Source organism: Trachinotus anak, unplaced genomic scaffold (assembly GCF_046630095.1).
Source record: "Trachinotus anak isolate AG129_WGS33_773 ecotype Australia unplaced genomic scaffold, CSIRO_AGI_Tana_v1 ptg000028l, whole genome shotgun sequence".
Classification (NCBI taxonomy): Eukaryota; Metazoa; Chordata; class Actinopteri; order Carangiformes; family Carangidae; genus Trachinotus; species Trachinotus anak.
This window is the reverse complement of record NW_027273879.1, coordinates 20,008,342-20,027,636: the sequence shown is the minus strand read 5'-3', so window position 1 is coordinate 20,027,636 and position 19,295 is coordinate 20,008,342. Positions and strand designations below refer to the sequence as shown.

The following is a 19,295-nucleotide window of genomic DNA, read 5'->3' as shown; positions in this document are numbered from 1 at the left end:
CAAGTCAAGGAGTCATAGTTTTGTAGAGGTCTAACTGTTTTTATGTCTGAGATCTCTGTTAAACTGTATTTGATAATCTAGTCAAGATACAAACGTTAAAAATGTCTAAAATGAAGCATAAGACAAGAGAATGTTCCTCTTTGATGGAACGGTGCAGCCATAAAACATGGAGTCTCAGGTGTGAATGTTTCACTCGTGTGTTTTTATCACAGACACTTTAAAGCTACACAACCACCTGCGATGAGACAACGACAGGGAGCAGCAGTGAGACAAAAAGCTGTAATCTTTCATTCTGTTGTCAGGCTGCTAAATGCTGTGATAAGAGGCTGAGTGTGTATGTGTGTGTGTGTGTGTGTGTGTGTGTGTGCTCACAGCGAGGATAGTTTCCCCTTACATAATAGTTTTGTTACTGAATTGAGTCCTTAACCTGATTTATATTGATTAGGCTCTGACTCGTGCATACTTAATTCAGAGAGGTAATCAAATCAAACGCACCCAGGCCTCCTCCTCCTCCTCACCGACAGACTGAGATAAAACAGCAGACACATTAGAGAGGGTGCTATTGTTGTTGTCATTTTCTTTGGTCATTAAAACTATGAATGGAAGCATGAATAACACTTCAGACTATAAACATCACAGGTTGGATAAATAAAGAGATGAATTACTGTCGATTACTTTTCCACCTCCTTTGTATGAACATTTTAAAGGGGCCAGTCTGGATTTTTTTTAACCATATAATTACTCACCTCTTATGTTTTTGCAGAGGCAGTAAAAATCACAACAACAGAACAGCACCAGTTGTCTATTACTGTCTTTATAAAAGTGAAGTTGGTAGAATGAGGAGTGCATAAATGAATTAAAACGTAACCTTATATGCAACAATTCTTCGCAGTTAGCTTCCGTCCTGACCTGCTCTGTTGTCCTGCAGACGTCAGCGGCGGCTGCAGGTTTTGGAGCCAGGCGCCACAGCTGCTCCTCACAAAGGAGAGGCTGCACTTACACCATCATTTCCTGTTATCTGTGTCACATGGGTTTCTCCACCTCCCCGCCCCTTCAGGAGGCCGGCAGCAGGTCTGGGTCTGTTCCGTACCAGTGGGAGAAGTGAATGTGATCACGGATTATGACCGTTCCTTCGCCACTTAGTCACTGAAATAAATATTGGATCCATTTTTCACAAGCCACAGATCTTCTGGACAGTCTGACATCAAATGTGTTTTTTTCAGATAAATCAGGAGAAAATGAACTTTATTCAGACCTGCCTCTGTCTTCTCTCTGCTGGTTTCACTGCTGCTGGCGACGCTTTCCAACGGGATAAACAAAACTTTAGAGGGACTTATAAATGAAACTATGAATTCAAGGTTAACATAGAGAAAAACTTGTGTTTCTTTGATTAATAATACTATTATTGTTATTTGACTGTTTTTGGAGGGAAAAAGGAGAATATGATGAGACTGAAGTGATCTTGTACTGGGTTGATCAGATATTAAGCTAACAGATAAAAACGAGCTGCAAAATCAGAAGCAAATTCATACTGTATCTAGTGTTGCATTGTTGTATATGGTATTCTTACATTGTTTTGACACAGTCAAGGAATTCATCAGTTAGCTTTAAAAAAATCCCCTTGCTTTGGCAGCAACAGGCTGTGACAAGAGGAAAAACGTACGCAGACAGGTATGAGTCTGGATGAGGTTAGATATTAATATTAGCTACTGAATGAGCTGCTGTTGTTTTGCAGGCACATTTAGGAATTTTGTTTTATTGTTGTTTTATTTTCTTAGTTGGGTTTTGTGCTGTGAAGGTTTCTTCTTCTACCAGAATAAATGTTGTGTTGATGAATGTCGTCACTTTGAATACACTCAGTAACCTATAACACAAACAGTTCTCACAGAACACACTCTGTGATAGTTCTTGTTTGCAGTGAACATTATTTAAATCCTGACGGATCATAAGTAACATAATTACAGATGTGATGCATCCAAACATCTGGGCAGCTGCACTCACACACTGTGATTTTTAAATGTGGACAGATGTTTACGGGCTTCCCATCTTTGAATGGTAGAAACAATTTTAAAATAACAAGTGAAGCCCGTTGAGAGGCAAAGTCTCTACAGACCAAGATGCTGCACCAATAAGCACAGGTGAAATATCACATCGAGTCCATGAACCTGGCTGCTGCGGTCGTCTGCCTTGAGAACAATAAATACAACTTCCTATATAATATGTTGTGTAGAGACGGAGACACAGAGGTGTATACAAACAGATGGGCTGCAAACACAGTGAGAGATGTGTCAGATGTTATAACACTCGGTTATGGGGTGGTGAGCTGATCACTTTAAGCCTTCAGAGCTGTAGTCCTGGTTCTAATCAGTGAAATGTGAACTATCATTCAGAGGCAGAAACAGACAGACAGACAGACAGACCGACAGAAGGTCAACAAATATCAGACGTGCACAAGAATATGAACTTCTGACGAGACCTCCTGTTTGTGTTTCACATCAGAGATAAATGCTAAATGCTCAAAAACACAAACAACACTAACACTTTCATTGTCTCTCTTCTTCCCAACCTCCTCCACTACCTCTCACCTCCCTTCTTGCTTCCCTCCCCCGACATTCTCCCCTTCCCTCCTCGCAGCGTGCAAACGGAAGGAGCAGGACACGGCGAAGGAGCGCAACAACACACCAAAGAAGTCGCGGCTGGTCTTCACCGACCTGCAGCGGCGCACCCTGCTGGCCATCTTCAAGGAGAACAAGCGGCCGTCCAAAGAGATGCAGCTCACCATCTCGCAGCAGCTGGGCCTCGAACTCAGCACCGTCAGCAACTTCTTCATGAACGCCCGACGCCGGAGCCTGGACAAATGGACAGACGACGGAGCCAGCCCCGGCGCCCAATCTTCGGCGTCCAGCACTTGTACCAAAGCGTGATAATAGATGGCATGGCGGGTGGAGGGGAGGGAAGCGATAGGGGAGGGGTCTTGATTGGGGTGGGACCAACGGAGATGCGGGGAGGGATGTAGAGGTGGAGGGCGCGGGTTGAGGTTTCGTCCAGTCAAAGCGAGGAGGAAAACCAAACTTTTTACATTTTTTTTTGTTAGTTTGTTTTGCTTTTGTTGAGGGTGAGAAACAGAGAGGGGCTGCTCACTGCGACGCCTTGTTTGTAGCCAAACCGCCTTTTACAAATCCATCCTGAATCCATAAAGAAGCTGAAGGGTAAACTCATCTCTAAAACACACTAACCTCACTGGGTAAAAAAAAAACAAAAAATCTTTCAAATCATAGACTTTCACTGTTGATGTCTCTTGAAGGACAATAAGCTGACACACTAGCCCAAATACCAAAGACTAGAAGACGATGTATGTTTTCTATTATGCAATATAAGCTAGGAACCAACCAAACAAGAAACCAATGAAAGCTTTATGACTGCAGAATGTGTGAGAAGCTCTGGCATAAGAAGAGAAAGAAAAAAAATCCTCTGTTTGGGGCAGAGTTCTCCTTCAGATGTCGGGTTTTGGAGATTGCACAGCCAAATTCAGAAAGCTGTCGTAGCTGAATTGCCATTTTTGGTCAGTTTCTGCAGCTGAGGTAAAAGTCGGACTGCGGATGAAGAGGCAAGAAATTTTTTTTTTACGATTAAGAGAAACTAAACCATGTCTCAAAGCTCATTCCTCTCCTTAGAGGTTGCAGTTTGACAGGAAAAACTTCACACAGGGTCTATTCACTGGTGTGGAAGGAGTTTTCACAGTGTGCGAACCAGGAAAGACTTTCTGTGAAGCTTTTTCTAATATCTTTCTATCTATTAATGACTGGGAAAAAAAAAAGTCTATTAACCGTTAATCTGGCTCTGCAGTCTCCATCTTTACAAACGCTAACTGAAAGAAAATCAAAGTCTTGTTTCCCCCTGAAACCAAAATTGAAGAGTTGTCTTCAAACATTTTCTATATCAATTTACAAAAAAATGAAATGTGTACCTGAAATTGATCTCTGAGATATATCTATATGATCTAGGTGGTAGATGGATTATTGTAACTTGAGTACTGACAAAACTTTATCAACTTTCTTTCACAAAACAATGAGATTTCTGTCACTTTATGGACAAAACTCTTCAATTTTACTAAAGAAAACGCTTCATGTAATGATTTGACTCTTTAAAGGGGGCAGTGAGGATTTGTAAAGTTAGGAAATGGCAAAATATGCAAGCACAAACACACACCTACACACACACACACACACACACACACACACAAACAAACATTCACCAAGGCACATGCAACTTTCCTCATGATTTGAGCCGACAGTAGAATTACAAGCTTACTCAGCATACTGAACATTCACTGAGGTATTAGTGTGTTATATATGAATATATGAAACGTATGTGAGCACAATCTTGAAGCACATTTTCTTTGCAATAGAACCTGGACTCTCTGCCGAGTGGTCTTCACATCTTAGAAAACTCAGGATGCCATTTTTTTCTAAACAGTGGCTGAAATCCATTCGGCATCTGTCATCACACACTGTAACGTACGAATGTACAGACACACACGTAGACACCCACACACACATACACACACAAACACACACACACTTTAAAGAGTCATTTCCCAAACGTTTTCCAGAATACCCACCCCAGCCCAAACATTGTCAGCTGAACCAAAGCTAAGCTCCAGTTTACCCTGGCTTCATCCACTCGTCATTTGTGTTACCATGGTAACTCATCCATCAGGGCAGCGCTTTCCACCTAGCATTTTAGCATTAGCACAATCTTTGTTCTCAGTTTGAACAGAGATGCTGTTTATTCACGTTTTGCTGAGAACTGGTGCTGTTTGAAGATATTTTTTAACAATTCGGGACAAATCTGTCTGAAAGGTGAGGAACCACATTTACTTTTGAAACTTTAAGGCTTAATTTTTAATGCACAAACTTAAAGATTTTTCTGCAGAAATAAAGCATCAAATGCAGCCTGGATTTACTCAAAAACAAAAGGCTTCATCTGTGACCTTCCCCCTGTTTAGATGGGAGTGAAAATCCTAAAATTTTACATGGAAATGAAATGTACAGACAAATAACAATATAACAACACACCACAATGGTCCCTAACAAGGCATTTAAATAAAGGTCAAATGTATTGATCAAAACATAGTCTTTTAAGTCTAGAGTTTGTGTTTAGTTCACAGATTTTGTCGGCTCATCACTGCTGAAGAGGTTTAACGGGTTAAATCCTGTTCAGATTGAACCTTTTGGTGTAAATCCAGCTGTAGTACTAAAATGCTCTTTGGAGGCCTCCAGCTGCCATCATATACATCACAAAACACAAACTCCCACAGCATCAGATGACAGACACAACAGCAAAACCAGCGATCAGGCTGACCCTGCGGAGGACGAACTGTCCAGGCGGATCAGGGCCTTTGTAATAGTTAAAGAGGACAATCTAAAGACGATGCCTGGCAGGTCCGTCTCTTCCAAAGGGTCGGCAGGCTGGAAAACAAGAAGACAGGTCATAACGCTGCAAACGAATCAGTCTTCAGTCATATATACAAACTTCAAACCGTGGGGATTCGTATTATCAAGATGGAGAGGTCAGCTGTGATCCAAAAACAAATTTACCACTGACGGGTGAGAGTTTTTCAGATTTGGAGAACGAAACTTGAGATGAACCTCAAGTTGGATTTTGTTTGCAGCGTACGAGAGCTGGATGTTCGGTAAACAGGATGGGCAGCAGGTGGACTGAGACTCAGAGACAAGATTTCTTTGCCTGACTCTCTGACTGCCTTTCTGTCCATATGAATTTTACCAAACATCCCTCACGGCCAAATCCCACCACGTGATTTTAGTTTGCTACGTCACACTGTACAGCCTTCAAACATGATGTAAATACTAATGAACCCAAAAAACCTCAACCGCACCACCTCCTGCTCTGTTTCAACAGCCTTTACCATACGCAATCACCTCATCAATCATCTCTCACTCAAGCTATCAAACCAAAAAAAAAGAAAACAAACCAAAGGAAAGGCGTCAGTCAGCAGCCCCTGCTCCTGAGAAACCCCAGGCTGAGTCCTGGCCTGGTTAGAGACAAGCCAAAGGCTTTGAGAACGATTTAAGATTTAAAAAAAATGGACACTTGAGACTTTTTCTATTTATTGACAAATCGAAACCAAAGAAAACCTTTTTCTGCACCTAACTGTTCCAACAAACGGAAAAAAACTAACTGAAGATGGAAGAGAATTATTACCAAAAAATTCAAAAAAATTCAAAAAAAAAAAAAAATAGAGTGGTGGCGAGGATGTCGAGGATGGAGGGTGACAACGAAGAGGAGGAGGGGAGGATAGAAGGAAGGATGACATCACGGAAGCGGAGGAGTAGCTTTGTTCTGCCTGATGTTGCGTCAGGCCATCTTTAAGGGGAAGCAAGTTGGGGACTGAAAAGGGTAAAACCACACGGGGAAGGAGGGAAGGAATGAACGGAGGACGTCACCGACCATTTTCTTTCCCTCCGACCCCCCCAAAAAAGGCAGAACATTAATGTGTCTCTCACGGTTGAAGAGTGTCTTTAACGTGTGCCTATGCAGTTTTTCAAAGTAAAAAAATGGTTAAGAGAACAACAGAAACCTCATCAGCTAACAAACCAAAGATTCACCGTTAACTCCAGTAGCAGTTCTCCTCCCCCCGACAAGAAAAGCCGAACCAGGGGAGTGTCCACAAAATATTATTCCACCACATCAGTTGTACACAGAACCTTCGAGGTAAGCTTGCAGGCGAAATCAAGTTTCATCCTTTTACCTTTGTTAAAACCAACAGTTTCTTTCAGGATAGCGAGTTTATTACTTGCAAGTCAGTGTCCGTCTTAATTCCCCCGTAACAGTACGCCACCTTTCAAAGATAAAATCCCTAATGTTCCTGATGTTTTGATGGGCTCTTCCTGCAGCATGGTGTCCCATCAGAGTATGTCCCTCACGCCCACAAACTTGACCATGGCCACACATTTTCACCAACATCTGTTGCTCAGAAAGAGCAAAACATTAAAGTCGTCTCCATCAAAAGTCATCACCTGCTCCACAGGACAAAGTCTACCTCCAACAATCTCCAGCAGTAGCAACAAAAGCTGCCAGACAACAGCACGGGGCCGGTTTTGTTCACTTATTTTTATTCCTCCCAGCTTCACTGTCATTAATTTCAATTTGGTTTGACAGAGTTCGAGCAGCTTGGTGCGTCAGCACGGAGTACAACATGAACTAGTTGTTGACCGTTACTCAAGCGCCCCAATCTTCCTTTTTGCTTCCACCCGGTCTGGGGATTCAAACCGGCCCCCTTCTCACGTTGAGCTTGCTGTTGTCCAGCGAGCTTCCTACTGCGGAGAGAGTGACAATGTAATGCTTTGTGAAACGTACAGTACATACCAAAGATTTTCTGCTGTACAAACAGTAGCACACTGATACCTTTTCTTTTCTCCATTTAATAGTCTAGATCCAGATCTGTGATCCAAATGGATCAGTCTCTTCTACATTAAGTCTCTCACAGCGTTGTTTAACTCACCGTATCTGAATTTTCCTCTTTTCACCCCAAACTTCGTAGAAACCAGCTGAACCAGAAAGACTCAGGATTTAATTTTAAAAAAAGAAAATAACTGAAAACAATGTCCAGTCTGAGCCCATGTTGAATAGAAAACAGGCTTTCTCAATTTTCTTATTTGAGATACGTTCAAGTACAAGACTGAATTAGAATTTGAAAACAGGGAAACAGCCCACAGAACAATCCAGCAAACAAAAGTCTGCTCAGCTGAGAAAAAGCTCTGCTGGTTTGGGTGGAAAAGTTTTGAAAGGCGGAGAGACACCACAGTTTGTTATTGCCCTCGTTGCCATGCTGGAGGAGGAGCCTCCTGATGTGTGGACGTGTTAGTTTGTTCTTTAGGGGGGAGGGAGTATGCTGCTGCTCATATATACAACAACAATAATGAAACCAAACCAAAAAAACACTACGTCAACACCCGCTGAGAGAAACTGCTAAAATATCGGTCAAATAGCTTTATCCTTAGTTTTCTCTCTCTCTTTCTGTATGTAAAGCTTCTAGTCCAAAGAAATCCCCCACCCACTTGACGCTCCTATCCTGCTGGACACGCCCAATGGAGGGGCGTGGCTTCTGGCTCAGGAGGTGGGGGCCATTTTCCATTCCCACTTGCAGTTCTGTCTGGATGTAACACAGGCTAAACCTGCCAAACCAAAACCAAAAAAAAAAAAAAGGAGGGGTGGGGGTGGGGGGTGGGGGGGATTTGAAACCAAAAACCGTCCCAAAGAGGTTTTCATCGCTTGTTTGTTTTTAAGTACTTAAAAATGATTTGCCAATTCTTACGTGTCAACTAATACTACCACTATGTTCCTTAATAGGTTTTTGCAATATGTAATTTTTTTTTTTATTTAATGTAATTTATGTTTTCTTTTTAATTGTGAATTAATTTAAGCGAACAAATTTTGTTGCCAAATCTCCCTCTGAACCCTTTCCCTTGATGATTAGCTTTGCCAAAGTTTACATTGTATGTTCCCTTTTCTTTCTGTTCGATGATGTATTTATTTATGAGGTGTTTTAGAACACACTAGTTTTGTACTTCATAATAATTTAATGTTATTTAATTAGATGTAATTGTTTTTTGATGAATATTTATGAGTATTTAAGAATGTTAGTTGCATCAAAGATGCAGTGCTTCTGCCAGGCCTGTTAATTTATTCTTAGTTAGCTTTACTTTAAAAAGCAAATGAAATGTTGTGTTATGAATGTTTAGACTTAATGACAGAACAATGTAGGAATGTCAGATTAGACTCGCGTACTTCTGAATGTCAACACTTCCTCTCACTCTTTAGCCAATCTAGTTTTTTGTCCTGGTAATGATTTTTCTTTCTCTAAAATGAAAACAATCTCTTCATGACAAATAATAGCAAACTGAATGATGAGCACTGCATCTGTTTTTCTTTTCCTCCCTGTGATTTTTATGGCTAATTTATTGGTTGTTTTTTTTTTTTGTTTTTTTTTTAATTTTTAATTTTTTACATCCCGCTGACCATTGTTGAACAAGCAATGAATTTCAGACTGATGTTCTTGTGACACTTGATCAGGTGAAGTAAGGGCCACACGCTGAGATAAACTGGCTCACCAAAGATAACTGGAATCCTTGAGAGGCCAATAAACTGTGTGTTTACATCCACGCAGCTCATACCCTGGTTAAGGTCTTATTCATACATTTACCTTACAAATTATATACAGTATACACATAAGTGATTTTTCTTTTCCAGGCAAACATTATTATTTTTTCCTAACAGATTTTAACTGCATGTCACATCTCAAACAAACAAACTAAATGAAATGATATTAAAAAATGCTCTCATAACATCTACAGAAGGCTAAAGAGGAGATAATTTTAAAAAGATAACTTTTTTCACAGTAAAGTAAAAAACTAATAAAAACTTTTATTTTGTGATCACCACCTTTAAGGGAACATGAGCGCCAGAAACTTTAAAGAGTAACACTAAATCCCTATTTTTGAGTTATTAAAGTGCATGTACAGTCACTTCAGTACATTATCGATTCAGCCTGGTTGCATTGTAGCCTATGGTGTTAATTGCAAAATAAGTTATTTTTCTTTTTCCAGAGAAAATCTCATATTTCTGTCAGGGTTTGAATGGATTTTTGCATATTTGTGTTCAAGCTAAAACACGGTTTTAAGTTCTGTTGCATAATTAAGATAGTTTTCCATCGGCAGTTTCTGGTGCCTGCTTCCTACACTCCATATCGGTGGTCAAAACAAAAACATACTCTTACGCCCTCTTCTGTAAAAACACGTTTCATTTGATTCTGTGTCTCACATCAACTCTGCTCGTTTCCACTTTTTTTCTGCGTGACGATAAGAACTTATCCAGGTTATTGTGAACACACCACCTCCACAGTGAAATACCTGCTTTAGTATCAGGATTTCTGTGTGTGTGTGTGTGTGACTGCGTGAATGCAAACACACCTACTTATTTCACTCGTTAGGAAGGAAATCTGAGAAGTCCCCTAAAGCTAGCTGCTTCCAAGACTGACTTTGTGAGTGTGTAAAAAGAAAAAAAAAAAAACTTTCTATTTCAATAGTGAGAACCAGAGAGGCTACCTCGCTGACTTTCCATTTGTCCTTTTAATCGTGTTGATGAAACCAAAGAAACCAAAGATTTTTCAGTACGGTCTGCGCTCAGCTCCATGCTTCTGTGCTTTCTCTTCTTAATGATGATGCCACATTTTGTCCTCTTGTCTACTTCCTCCTTCTCTCTCTTCTTCTTCTTCTTCTTTCCCTTGTTTCCCCTCTGTCTCTCTTGGCCTTGCGTTGTCTTTTCTCCTCAAAAAGAATAAGTGTGAAGGGGGAAGAGGCAGGTGTAGCGTGGGGTCGGGTTGAATATCAGGGAGCACAGGCAGAGAAACACTGATTATAGATCCATTGATCCAGAGTGTTTAATCAATAGTATGGACATTTGTGTCGCTGTCATTTTGGGCAACAAGTGTTGAGTGCGAAGTGAGCAGTGCAAATTTTTATTTCAAATTCAGCAATATGCCTCACAACAAAAAGGCTGGCCGAGACTAAGAAACTTAGATATAATTAAAAAGGCATTTTTTGCCATAAAGATGATATTTTATACAATGACATTTATACAATGACAACCCCACAGTGGACAAAGGGACTATTACAGAGAGTCCCGCAATGAGACCGTTACACTGAGATCCAAAAAATCAGTCTTGCACTGAAATATAAAAGCTGCAGATTCATGAAGCCCCATTAATAAGTGGAGTTTAATGGTCCTGACACCAGAAAAAAAAAAAACAAAAAAAAAACCATTAAAGTATTATGGAAGTGGAGAAGGTGAATCTGTTGACATCCACATCCTGTTTCTTCATCAACAGCAAAGCTTTTCCAATAACATTCCTGCTTGTCTTGTGAACAGTAATTAGATGGGTAGTTATTGCCTTTGTGTTGCATAGCAACCAGATTGATGCAATACTGAAGGTGTTCGAGCAGTAGGACAACTAATACACTACTTGTGGCCCTTATAATTAACTGTAAAGTCAAATTGCTTGTGGTCTCGATCTGTAAAGTCAGACTGAAAGAGGAACGGTTCATATTATCACCAAAGTGATTATAGATATTTCAGATGGGCCAAACGACCAGTGGACAAACTGATGTTGACATCCTCAGAGCCAGAGCATGACCACGGCCTCTGCTGTCCCCTGTTAACTGAAAACACAAGAGTGTAGCTTCCTTCTTCAAGATGATATGACTTAACATGTCTGAAGGGATAACAGTAGAGATCTGAAGATACACACACAGACGCACAAAAATAAATCATGTTACAGGACTAACAAAAAAGACCACAACAGTCTGTTTCAGTGCAAAAACATTCACATTGATCCAAAACAAAAACTTCAGGTGGACATCTTGGTTCTGCTCTGTGGGCCCTACAGCACAAGAACAAAAACACAACCCTGAGATAGATGTTGATACTAAAATAGTCCGTGGACTTTATACTGATCACACGGGCCTGGTTGGACAAAAGCATACTGAAGAGGAGGAGCCACATCACCTGTACATATGTACAAGCCCATGCTTCAATAATAAAAGCTCATGACACTTAAAATGTAATTGTCTATGGAATCATCTTGATTCAATTAATCAAACAGCAAAATAGTTTTTCTTAACAGCAGCAATATGCAAGTAGGATTAGGGTTCTCTACATCCATCTGCGCCATTTTGCTTCCCTTCTTACGTGCATTCGGCTTTAAAATCAACCTGGGAAGCCAAATGGTGGAGGAAGAAACCTATGGCTTCTTTAGAGTGGGAGGGTTCAGCCAGTTTTCAGGCTTCTGCCGCCACACTTTGCTTTTCCAAAGCGGGCCGCTTCGAAAACAAAGACATAGATAGCGCTTTTGTTGCAAAGTATGAGATAACCTTGGATGAGTGCCTTGCTTGAACCAAAGCGAAGTCTAGACCTCTCTGTTGTGCTATGAACTTTCTACTCCTGTGAATAATAAATACCTCAGCGCCGGGGCCGCCGTCACTTGGCTCAAGCGCCTGAGTTTCCTCTCTGCTCTCTGGTGCTTTGCAATGCAATCAACGCAAAGAAATCCAGAGTGAATACCAAAGGCTTCCTATTCTGTTTGACTCTTCTCTTTTTCTATCCCCTCTTTTTTTCTTTCTCTCTTTTTCTCCGAGCTGAGTTTCCACGAGATCTGGTTTTTTCAGCTCTGCGTGGCCCAGATTGAATCATCTTCTCACAGCTGAAGAGAAACCAAGTCGCTCTGTTTATACACAGATCTGAGGTGATGAGTTTGTTTAAAGCAGCAGATGAAGATGAGAACATTTAGATACAGAAGCCAAAGTGATTGAAACTTTAGCAAAAAAGAAAACAAAAATGCAACAGCTTTGTTTTCTTGGAATCACCATTAAATTGTTATATGTTTTCATATAAATTGTGATCTCGATCAAATTCTAGTTGTGATCACAAGAAAACTCAGATATTTCCATAACAAATAATTATTTGATCATTTTGACATAAAATACTGTGAAATCTGTTTTCTCATGAGCACCTACACATTTTTTAAATTGATAAAACAAAAAGACAAAGAATTTTATGATCGCAATATAAAATTTATTTTTTTGAATTTGTATTTGCTCATTGTTTTGTCTTCAAATACCTGATGGTGTCAAATCATAAAAAATGTCATCATAAAAAAAATCAAAGCTGAGATTTTGAATTCATAATGTTGTGGTCACAGTATCATCTTTATCTGCACAGCCATCAAAACAAACATTAATTACTTTAATAAATATTTGAACCCGGCCTTGGTGGAGACGCAGCTCGTTTCCTTCCCTTCCATCCTCCCTCTCTTTCCTCAAATGGTTGCAAAGCTTTAAATGGTGAAAAAAACAAAAAAAACAAGAGACAAACTTGTGAGCGTTGTGCGCAGACCGTGCTCTCTTTACCAAACTGTTGCAGATATACCTCATAGACACTAGTGGTAGGATGATGTTATAATAGCATATGTCATAAATTATTCACTTGCTCTTCTTCCTTTTTTTGGTAACTGTAACTTAAAAATGAAACAAATGTGGGGAAAAAGCTTTATACATTTTTAAGTTTTTTTTTGTTTTTTTTGTAATAGTTAAAAAGGTGCACTGAAACCAAAAATGAAAAATGCTTGTCTTCTTCTATGCTCTCTTTCTTGTTGATGTATTACTGCTTGCTCTCTGTCCCACCTGCCGAGGATTGAGGGATTTTTGATTTTAAATCTTATTTTATTTTCTGATCTCTGGTTCTTTTGAAGGGGTCAGTCCCTACACGTTGATATTTTTTGGGAATGGGAACATTGTTGGAATGATGCCAGAATATACTTGTTTCAGCCCAAAATAATACACGCTTCTTTGATCCATCTTCTTCTTTTGATTTTAAACCCAACTATGTTTCAATTGATTTTCATGCATCATTTTTAAAAGTCTTTATTCCTTCCATCCTTCCTTCTTTAGGCCTTCTTTTCTTTTCCTGTGTTAAATTTGCTAGCATCACAGTCCCATTATCCATACAGCAGTGCTATAGCCCAGATTTGCATGAGTATATTTACAATTAGCTAGCCGTGTAATGCATTGTGATTCTTATTGTTAACCTTATTATCAGCACCCTCTCATTTCATCTCACACACTGTATGCTCTACCACAGGACTCTGCATTGCACCTGGCATTAGTACGACCTTTGACCTGCCGATGTAAAACCTGCTAACCTGCTAACCTGCTTCTGTTAAAATCAGTTTGAAAGGGTGAAGCATCAGCATCTCAATGAGAAGGCATCATTATGTTTTCCACTGAGCTAAAGTTAGCTACGAAATCTGTCAGCAAATTCAGACACCAGACGCTCCTGTGGTGGTGACAACAACGTGATGCACGGGATGAATTTGACTACTTTGACCTGCGCACCGCTGCCACAGCTCGGCTGAACTCTTACTTTTGCGTGTTCAGTCTATAGCAAGGTTCACTCCAGCCTCACAAACCTGAAAATCACAAACAGTAACAATATGAGAGGCTTTAAATCTGACTTTATATTAAATGTCCAAACAAAAAAAAAATAAAGTCCTGACTCTTAATTCCTTGTGAAATTTAGTGCAGCTGAGGGGCTGAAATAATCAAAGATTTTGATTATGGACATTTTGATTTTGTGAAACAAGAGTGAGAGAACAAATGGGCGAGTGAACAAAACTAAAGTAAAGACAAAATAACAAAAAGCTGTTTTCCTCATCTGGATTCAACAAGATCAACAGTGAAACACATGAGCCTCAATAACTGTGTGAACTGCCATGAAAACGATGCTGAAGTTAGATCAGTGTTCAAGATCAACGAGGCCAAAGGAAATCCCACAGTGTTTGTGTTTGTATTGAAGTTCATGCAGTGTTAGTTAATGGAAAACATAGCACTTCCTGTCCTACTTGTCTTCCATCCCTGATTAGCCTCTGAGCATCAACCATCAGCTGCACCATTTATTACTGTATTTGATCATTAATGCGCCGAGTGCTGAAAAATCACAGTGAAATCAGACATTTTCCATAATCTCTGACAGCAAAGTTCATTTATGATTCTTCTGAGGAGCTTCCTGTTTCAAGATCATCTTACCTGAATATTGAAATCTAAGTGCAATTCAGATAATCCACAGGTCCTGCGTAAATAGTCTCAAACGCACAACCCTCAACACCCCATAAGATGATTTTTTTTTTTTTTTTTTTACTTGTACCCACAAGTACAAGACAATAACTTTTTCAAAAAGATTATTTGCATAAAAAGATAAAACAATATCATGAACAATCAACACGTGCGTTTAGCTTCACTTCTCATGTAGACCAAAAACAGTTTGATTCAAACAGAACTACAACAGTGAAGGGTCAAAGGTCAACGTGGCAGATTCATGATGTCAGTCAGTCCACTTTTTAATTCACTGCAGGCATCTGAAGGCTTCACAGCAGGCTACTCCAAAGCTAAACACGTCAACTGTGCATTTCCTCCCCAAAACACTGAGTTTGACCAAACTATCCACAGTCACACACTCTCCCGCATTTCTGTTTACCGTCGTTTGTTTGTTTGTTTGTTTTTTGGGTTTTTTTTTTATTACCACTTTCTTTCATAGTTGTCATACAGTAATCAAAAATCAATTTATGCGTTTTTATTTTTTACATTTGGTTGGAACAGAAAAAGAGAAATGACTGAAAACTTGTGGTGTGGAATAAAACGATGATCAAACACGAAGGAGATATTTGGAGAATTAATGTTGTTCCACTCTATGTATAAAAGAAGAAAAAAAAATCAATAAAGAAATCACAATGGTCTTATCCATGTACAGCTGATCCTCCTGTTATGTTTTCTTTACTAAAAACACATTGATGGGAAACAACTGCAGGTTCATATGCTTAGTTTTTCTATTCTGGGATTTTAATGGACTCTAAAGAGTAAATGGTGAATATTTCCCTCTGAATTGTAGTGTGTGTTTTTTTTATTGTAAAAACTCATGAAACAACCTTATAACATTTAGTTGGAGCCAACAGCTTACTAGCTTTCAGGTCTAGATCGTGTTGTTCTTTTGTTTAGTTTTTTTGTTTCTTTTTTTATGATTTATACAAGGTAAAAAAAAGACATTCATACATCATCTTATTATGAATGAAGACTTTTGTACGGTGGCCCTGAAGCTCAACACACTGCAACTCATGCAACAATAACACAAAACAAACATCTTCATCAATTTGACAACACGTCTGCTGCAAATACACACAACACAACAGAAGTGTTTCCCGGGGACACAATAAAGTGATGCACCCAGCAGGGACACATTTGTTCAATGGTTTGTGACATTTGAAATTTAAAGCATTGATGTATCATAATACATAAGTATCAATACATCCATGTAAGTGCATCCCAGCTGGGTTCATCACTTTAATGTGTCCTCTGGAAACACTTCTGTTGCGTTGCGAGTATTTGCACCACTGGTGTTGTCAAACCGATGAAGATGATTTCTCAGTTTGCTTGTGTTTTGTCTGTTTGCAGGTGTTTTCCAAGTTGCAGTGCGTTGAGCTTTTTTTTTTTTTTTACAAAACTTAGGGGATTCGTACAAGTTTTCACTTTAACCTTGCATGGTTTACATGGAACACACTGCCTGTGCTGTGTGTGTGTGTGTGTGTGTGTGTGGCAGCTGCTGTTGCTGAGCTGCTGCAGAGGCACGCCTGTGTGTTCACATTGGCTGTGTGTCTGCTGCATCGCTGCTGTCAGCTCTGTCTGTCTATACAGAGTTTGCAGGATTCTCAAATGTTGGATTTCTCTTCATTTTAAATTAATTTCTGATTTATTTTTGGCAGTAAATGTCTCTAAAACTCCACTGTCTCCACAGGCAGCTGCTAGAATGGTTAAAAAAATATCTTTTTATTTTTTTCATGTCTGTCAAATTCAGACTGAGACTATAGAGATTATAGTGAAAGGTGTCTTATGTAACGTTGCTGTGGTGTGATGTCATTATGACATCAACAGGTCGTTTCTCTGTCTCTTTATGTTTGCTGGGAAATGTGCACATCACGTGTGAAAAATAGGCGAGATGCAGAATCTCTAAATACAGCCATACAGGATGTATCCGGCGTGTTCCTGGCCTTACGTTGGCCGCTGCTGTTTGTTTGTTCGTTTCCCACCTTCTGGCCACTTCTGTTTATTCTCTGCTTTTCCTTGTTTACTTCACTTTACTGCTGTGAACTGATTTCACTACAGAGACGTTTAAAGTTTCATCTGCTTGCGTCAAGGCTCCCGTCACCTGCTCATTTTCCCCTCTTGTCTTTTTGTCACTCCATCCATCAATCCATCTATTTCTTTGTCTGTCTCTAATGGCTCTATCACTGTCTCTGTCTCTTTCTACATCTCTTCTCCCTCTTTTCTTTTATCCTCCGTGTCACTCTTCTCTGTTTTCTCTCCATGTGTAATCATACCAGCACCCAACTCCTCATCAATCCACCCCGTCACTTCTCCCCCTCCCCTTTTAATCACTCCATCCCATCCTCCCTCTCGTCCTCCTCTCCCTGTTGCCAGGGAAACAGCGGTCCATTCTGTAGCTGTTAAGCCGGTGACATTGTCTTTCTATTACCTGTGGGTCAGATGCCTGATAAGGAGGACACCGCGTGGGAAACCACAGAGTGACTGATTTTAAATGTTGGTAAAACGTTAGTGTTGATTAATCAAACCTGTGGCAACAGAACAGCCTGCTGGGAAAATGGGAGCCGTGCTAAACAGACATTCTCACTGACCCAACATCTGCAGAGATATGAACAACCTAAACCAGTAGCAGACCCGCAATAAATCCTCTCTTCTTGTTTTTTAAACCCCATCAGACAAGAGCTGATTCAATCCTGTGGGCATTTAGGAGGCTGTTCTGGCTGCATCACAGTTACCTTTAGGCTATGTGAAATATCCTTGAATCTTTTACACCTCGTCCACACATTTGGACTCTGGAGATGTAACAGGACATCAGTCACAAGGTGCATTTTCAATGTGTTTGTCAAGAAAAAAAACCTGAGTGGAAACTTCAGAAAATACGAAACAGTTTGTTATATATTTAAAATATCACAAAAAAAAATCAATAAAAGTAAAATGCAACAAAGTGCAGTTGAAACAGACGTAGGCAGAAACTCCAACATGTGATTAAAGCTTCCACTGAAGAGATACACACAGTGATATGGGTGAAAACATCCGATCTGTGTGGAGCGATGAGGAGACTGTGATGTTCCTCAGTTTGATACTTGAAACAAATTTCCATCATGTTTTCACATTGTTTTCCATGTAACTGTTGAGAGACTGTTGTTGAAGGCAGCCTTCGTGTTTTCTGTTTCCTTGCCCTCTGCTGATATTCATGACTCATATTCCCTTGTTACAGCCACGTTTCATCCTCATTAAATGTTTCTCTCCTCTTCCTCCCATGTGTTTTTAAATCCCTTCTCTCTGTCCCGCCCAATCGTCTGTCGTTCTTCCTCTCTCTTCTCCCAAATTTTTTTCCCCAATTTCTCTTTCACTTTATTCCTCTCTCTCTTTCTCTCTCTCTCTCTCTCTCTCTCTCTCTTTCTCTGTAGAAATCAATGGTTGTTCTCTAAATAGGAGGTCACAAGGGTTGCGGGCGCTCACGTCCCCGCTTTTCAATTACAAGCAGCCTGCAGTCACCCCACACACACACACACACACACACACACACTTTTCGTCCTGAACAGCCCCTCCCCCCAGAGCTGAGCTGCTGGACCAACAGAAAAAGAGAACAGAGTAAAAACAGAGACAGAAGTCGGAAAGAAAGAAAGAAAGAAAGAAGATTAGAGATGATAAGAAAGAAGAGGCCTCTCTCAGGCTACATCCACACTAATACAAAAACAACATTTTAGCTGAAAACACATACATGCATGAACATTCACCTACACTGGGCACGTGCGAGTGTAAACAGGAAGCAGACTGTCTCCTCTGCAGTTGATTAGTTCCACAAAATACTACTTCGTTCCTAGTATTTTATGGAACTAACAGCAAAGACAGTTGTAGCGTGAAAATTTAGAATTTAACTGAACTGCTGGCAAAGAGCGCAGCTTTCAGCACTGGTGGTTGAGGTCCAATCAGGGAGCAAAGCTGAGCATCTGCATCATTGTCTCCAAAGGTCTCCGTTTGAACCTGCCCAGACCCAACCCTGGAGTTTTCAAACTGAAACAGCAGTCTTCTGCAGTGTTTCCAAAAGTCTCTGTTTTACAGGAGCAGTATGGACGTCATGTGTAAACGTAGCAAAAGGGAAGCATTTTAAAACTAACATGTAGTACTGTGAACGTAGCCTCAGTGTGTCTGTCTGTCCACTTTCAGCCTGGTGCATACACACAGAGCCAAAAACATTTGTATCGTATATTGTTATTTTTTCACATTTGTCATTGTATATTGATGAACCAAAAATCATGACTGCACCAGCTGAAACATCTCAGACAGACTCTGCAAGACCTCTGCAGCTGACCTGTGGTATCTGGCACCACCACGTTAGCAGCAGGTCCTCATCATCCTCATCAGTTGTGAGGTGGAGCTGCCCCCCCCCACCCCCGACGGTGGTCCGACATCCAAAACTTAACATCGACTATATCCCAGACCCTGATGTGTCCCATCAGGAGAGAATCATTATTCACATGATCTGTGAGGCATGGAAGGAGCAGAGGAGCTGAGAGAGGAGAAAAGGAAAAAAGGGGAGGAGAGAGGTGAGGAAACGAGGATAGA

General features: G+C 40.2%; 1 protein-coding gene across 2 annotated transcripts in view; it reads left to right on the top strand.

Annotated features, from left to right (window-relative positions):
* Positions 1-15,385, top strand: part of onecut2 (one cut homeobox 2) — a 48,779-nt gene extending 33,394 nt beyond the window's left edge. For both annotated transcript variants that reach the window (XM_071465623.1, XM_071465622.1), the window contains one exon: positions 2,635-15,385. In XM_071465623.1, coding sequence (XP_071321724.1) covers positions 2,635-2,924 — 290 coding nt within the window. In that variant the 3' untranslated portion in view covers positions 2,925-15,385. The remainder of the gene's footprint in view (positions 1-2,634) is intronic.
* Positions 15,386-19,295: the final 3,910 nt, after the last annotated feature.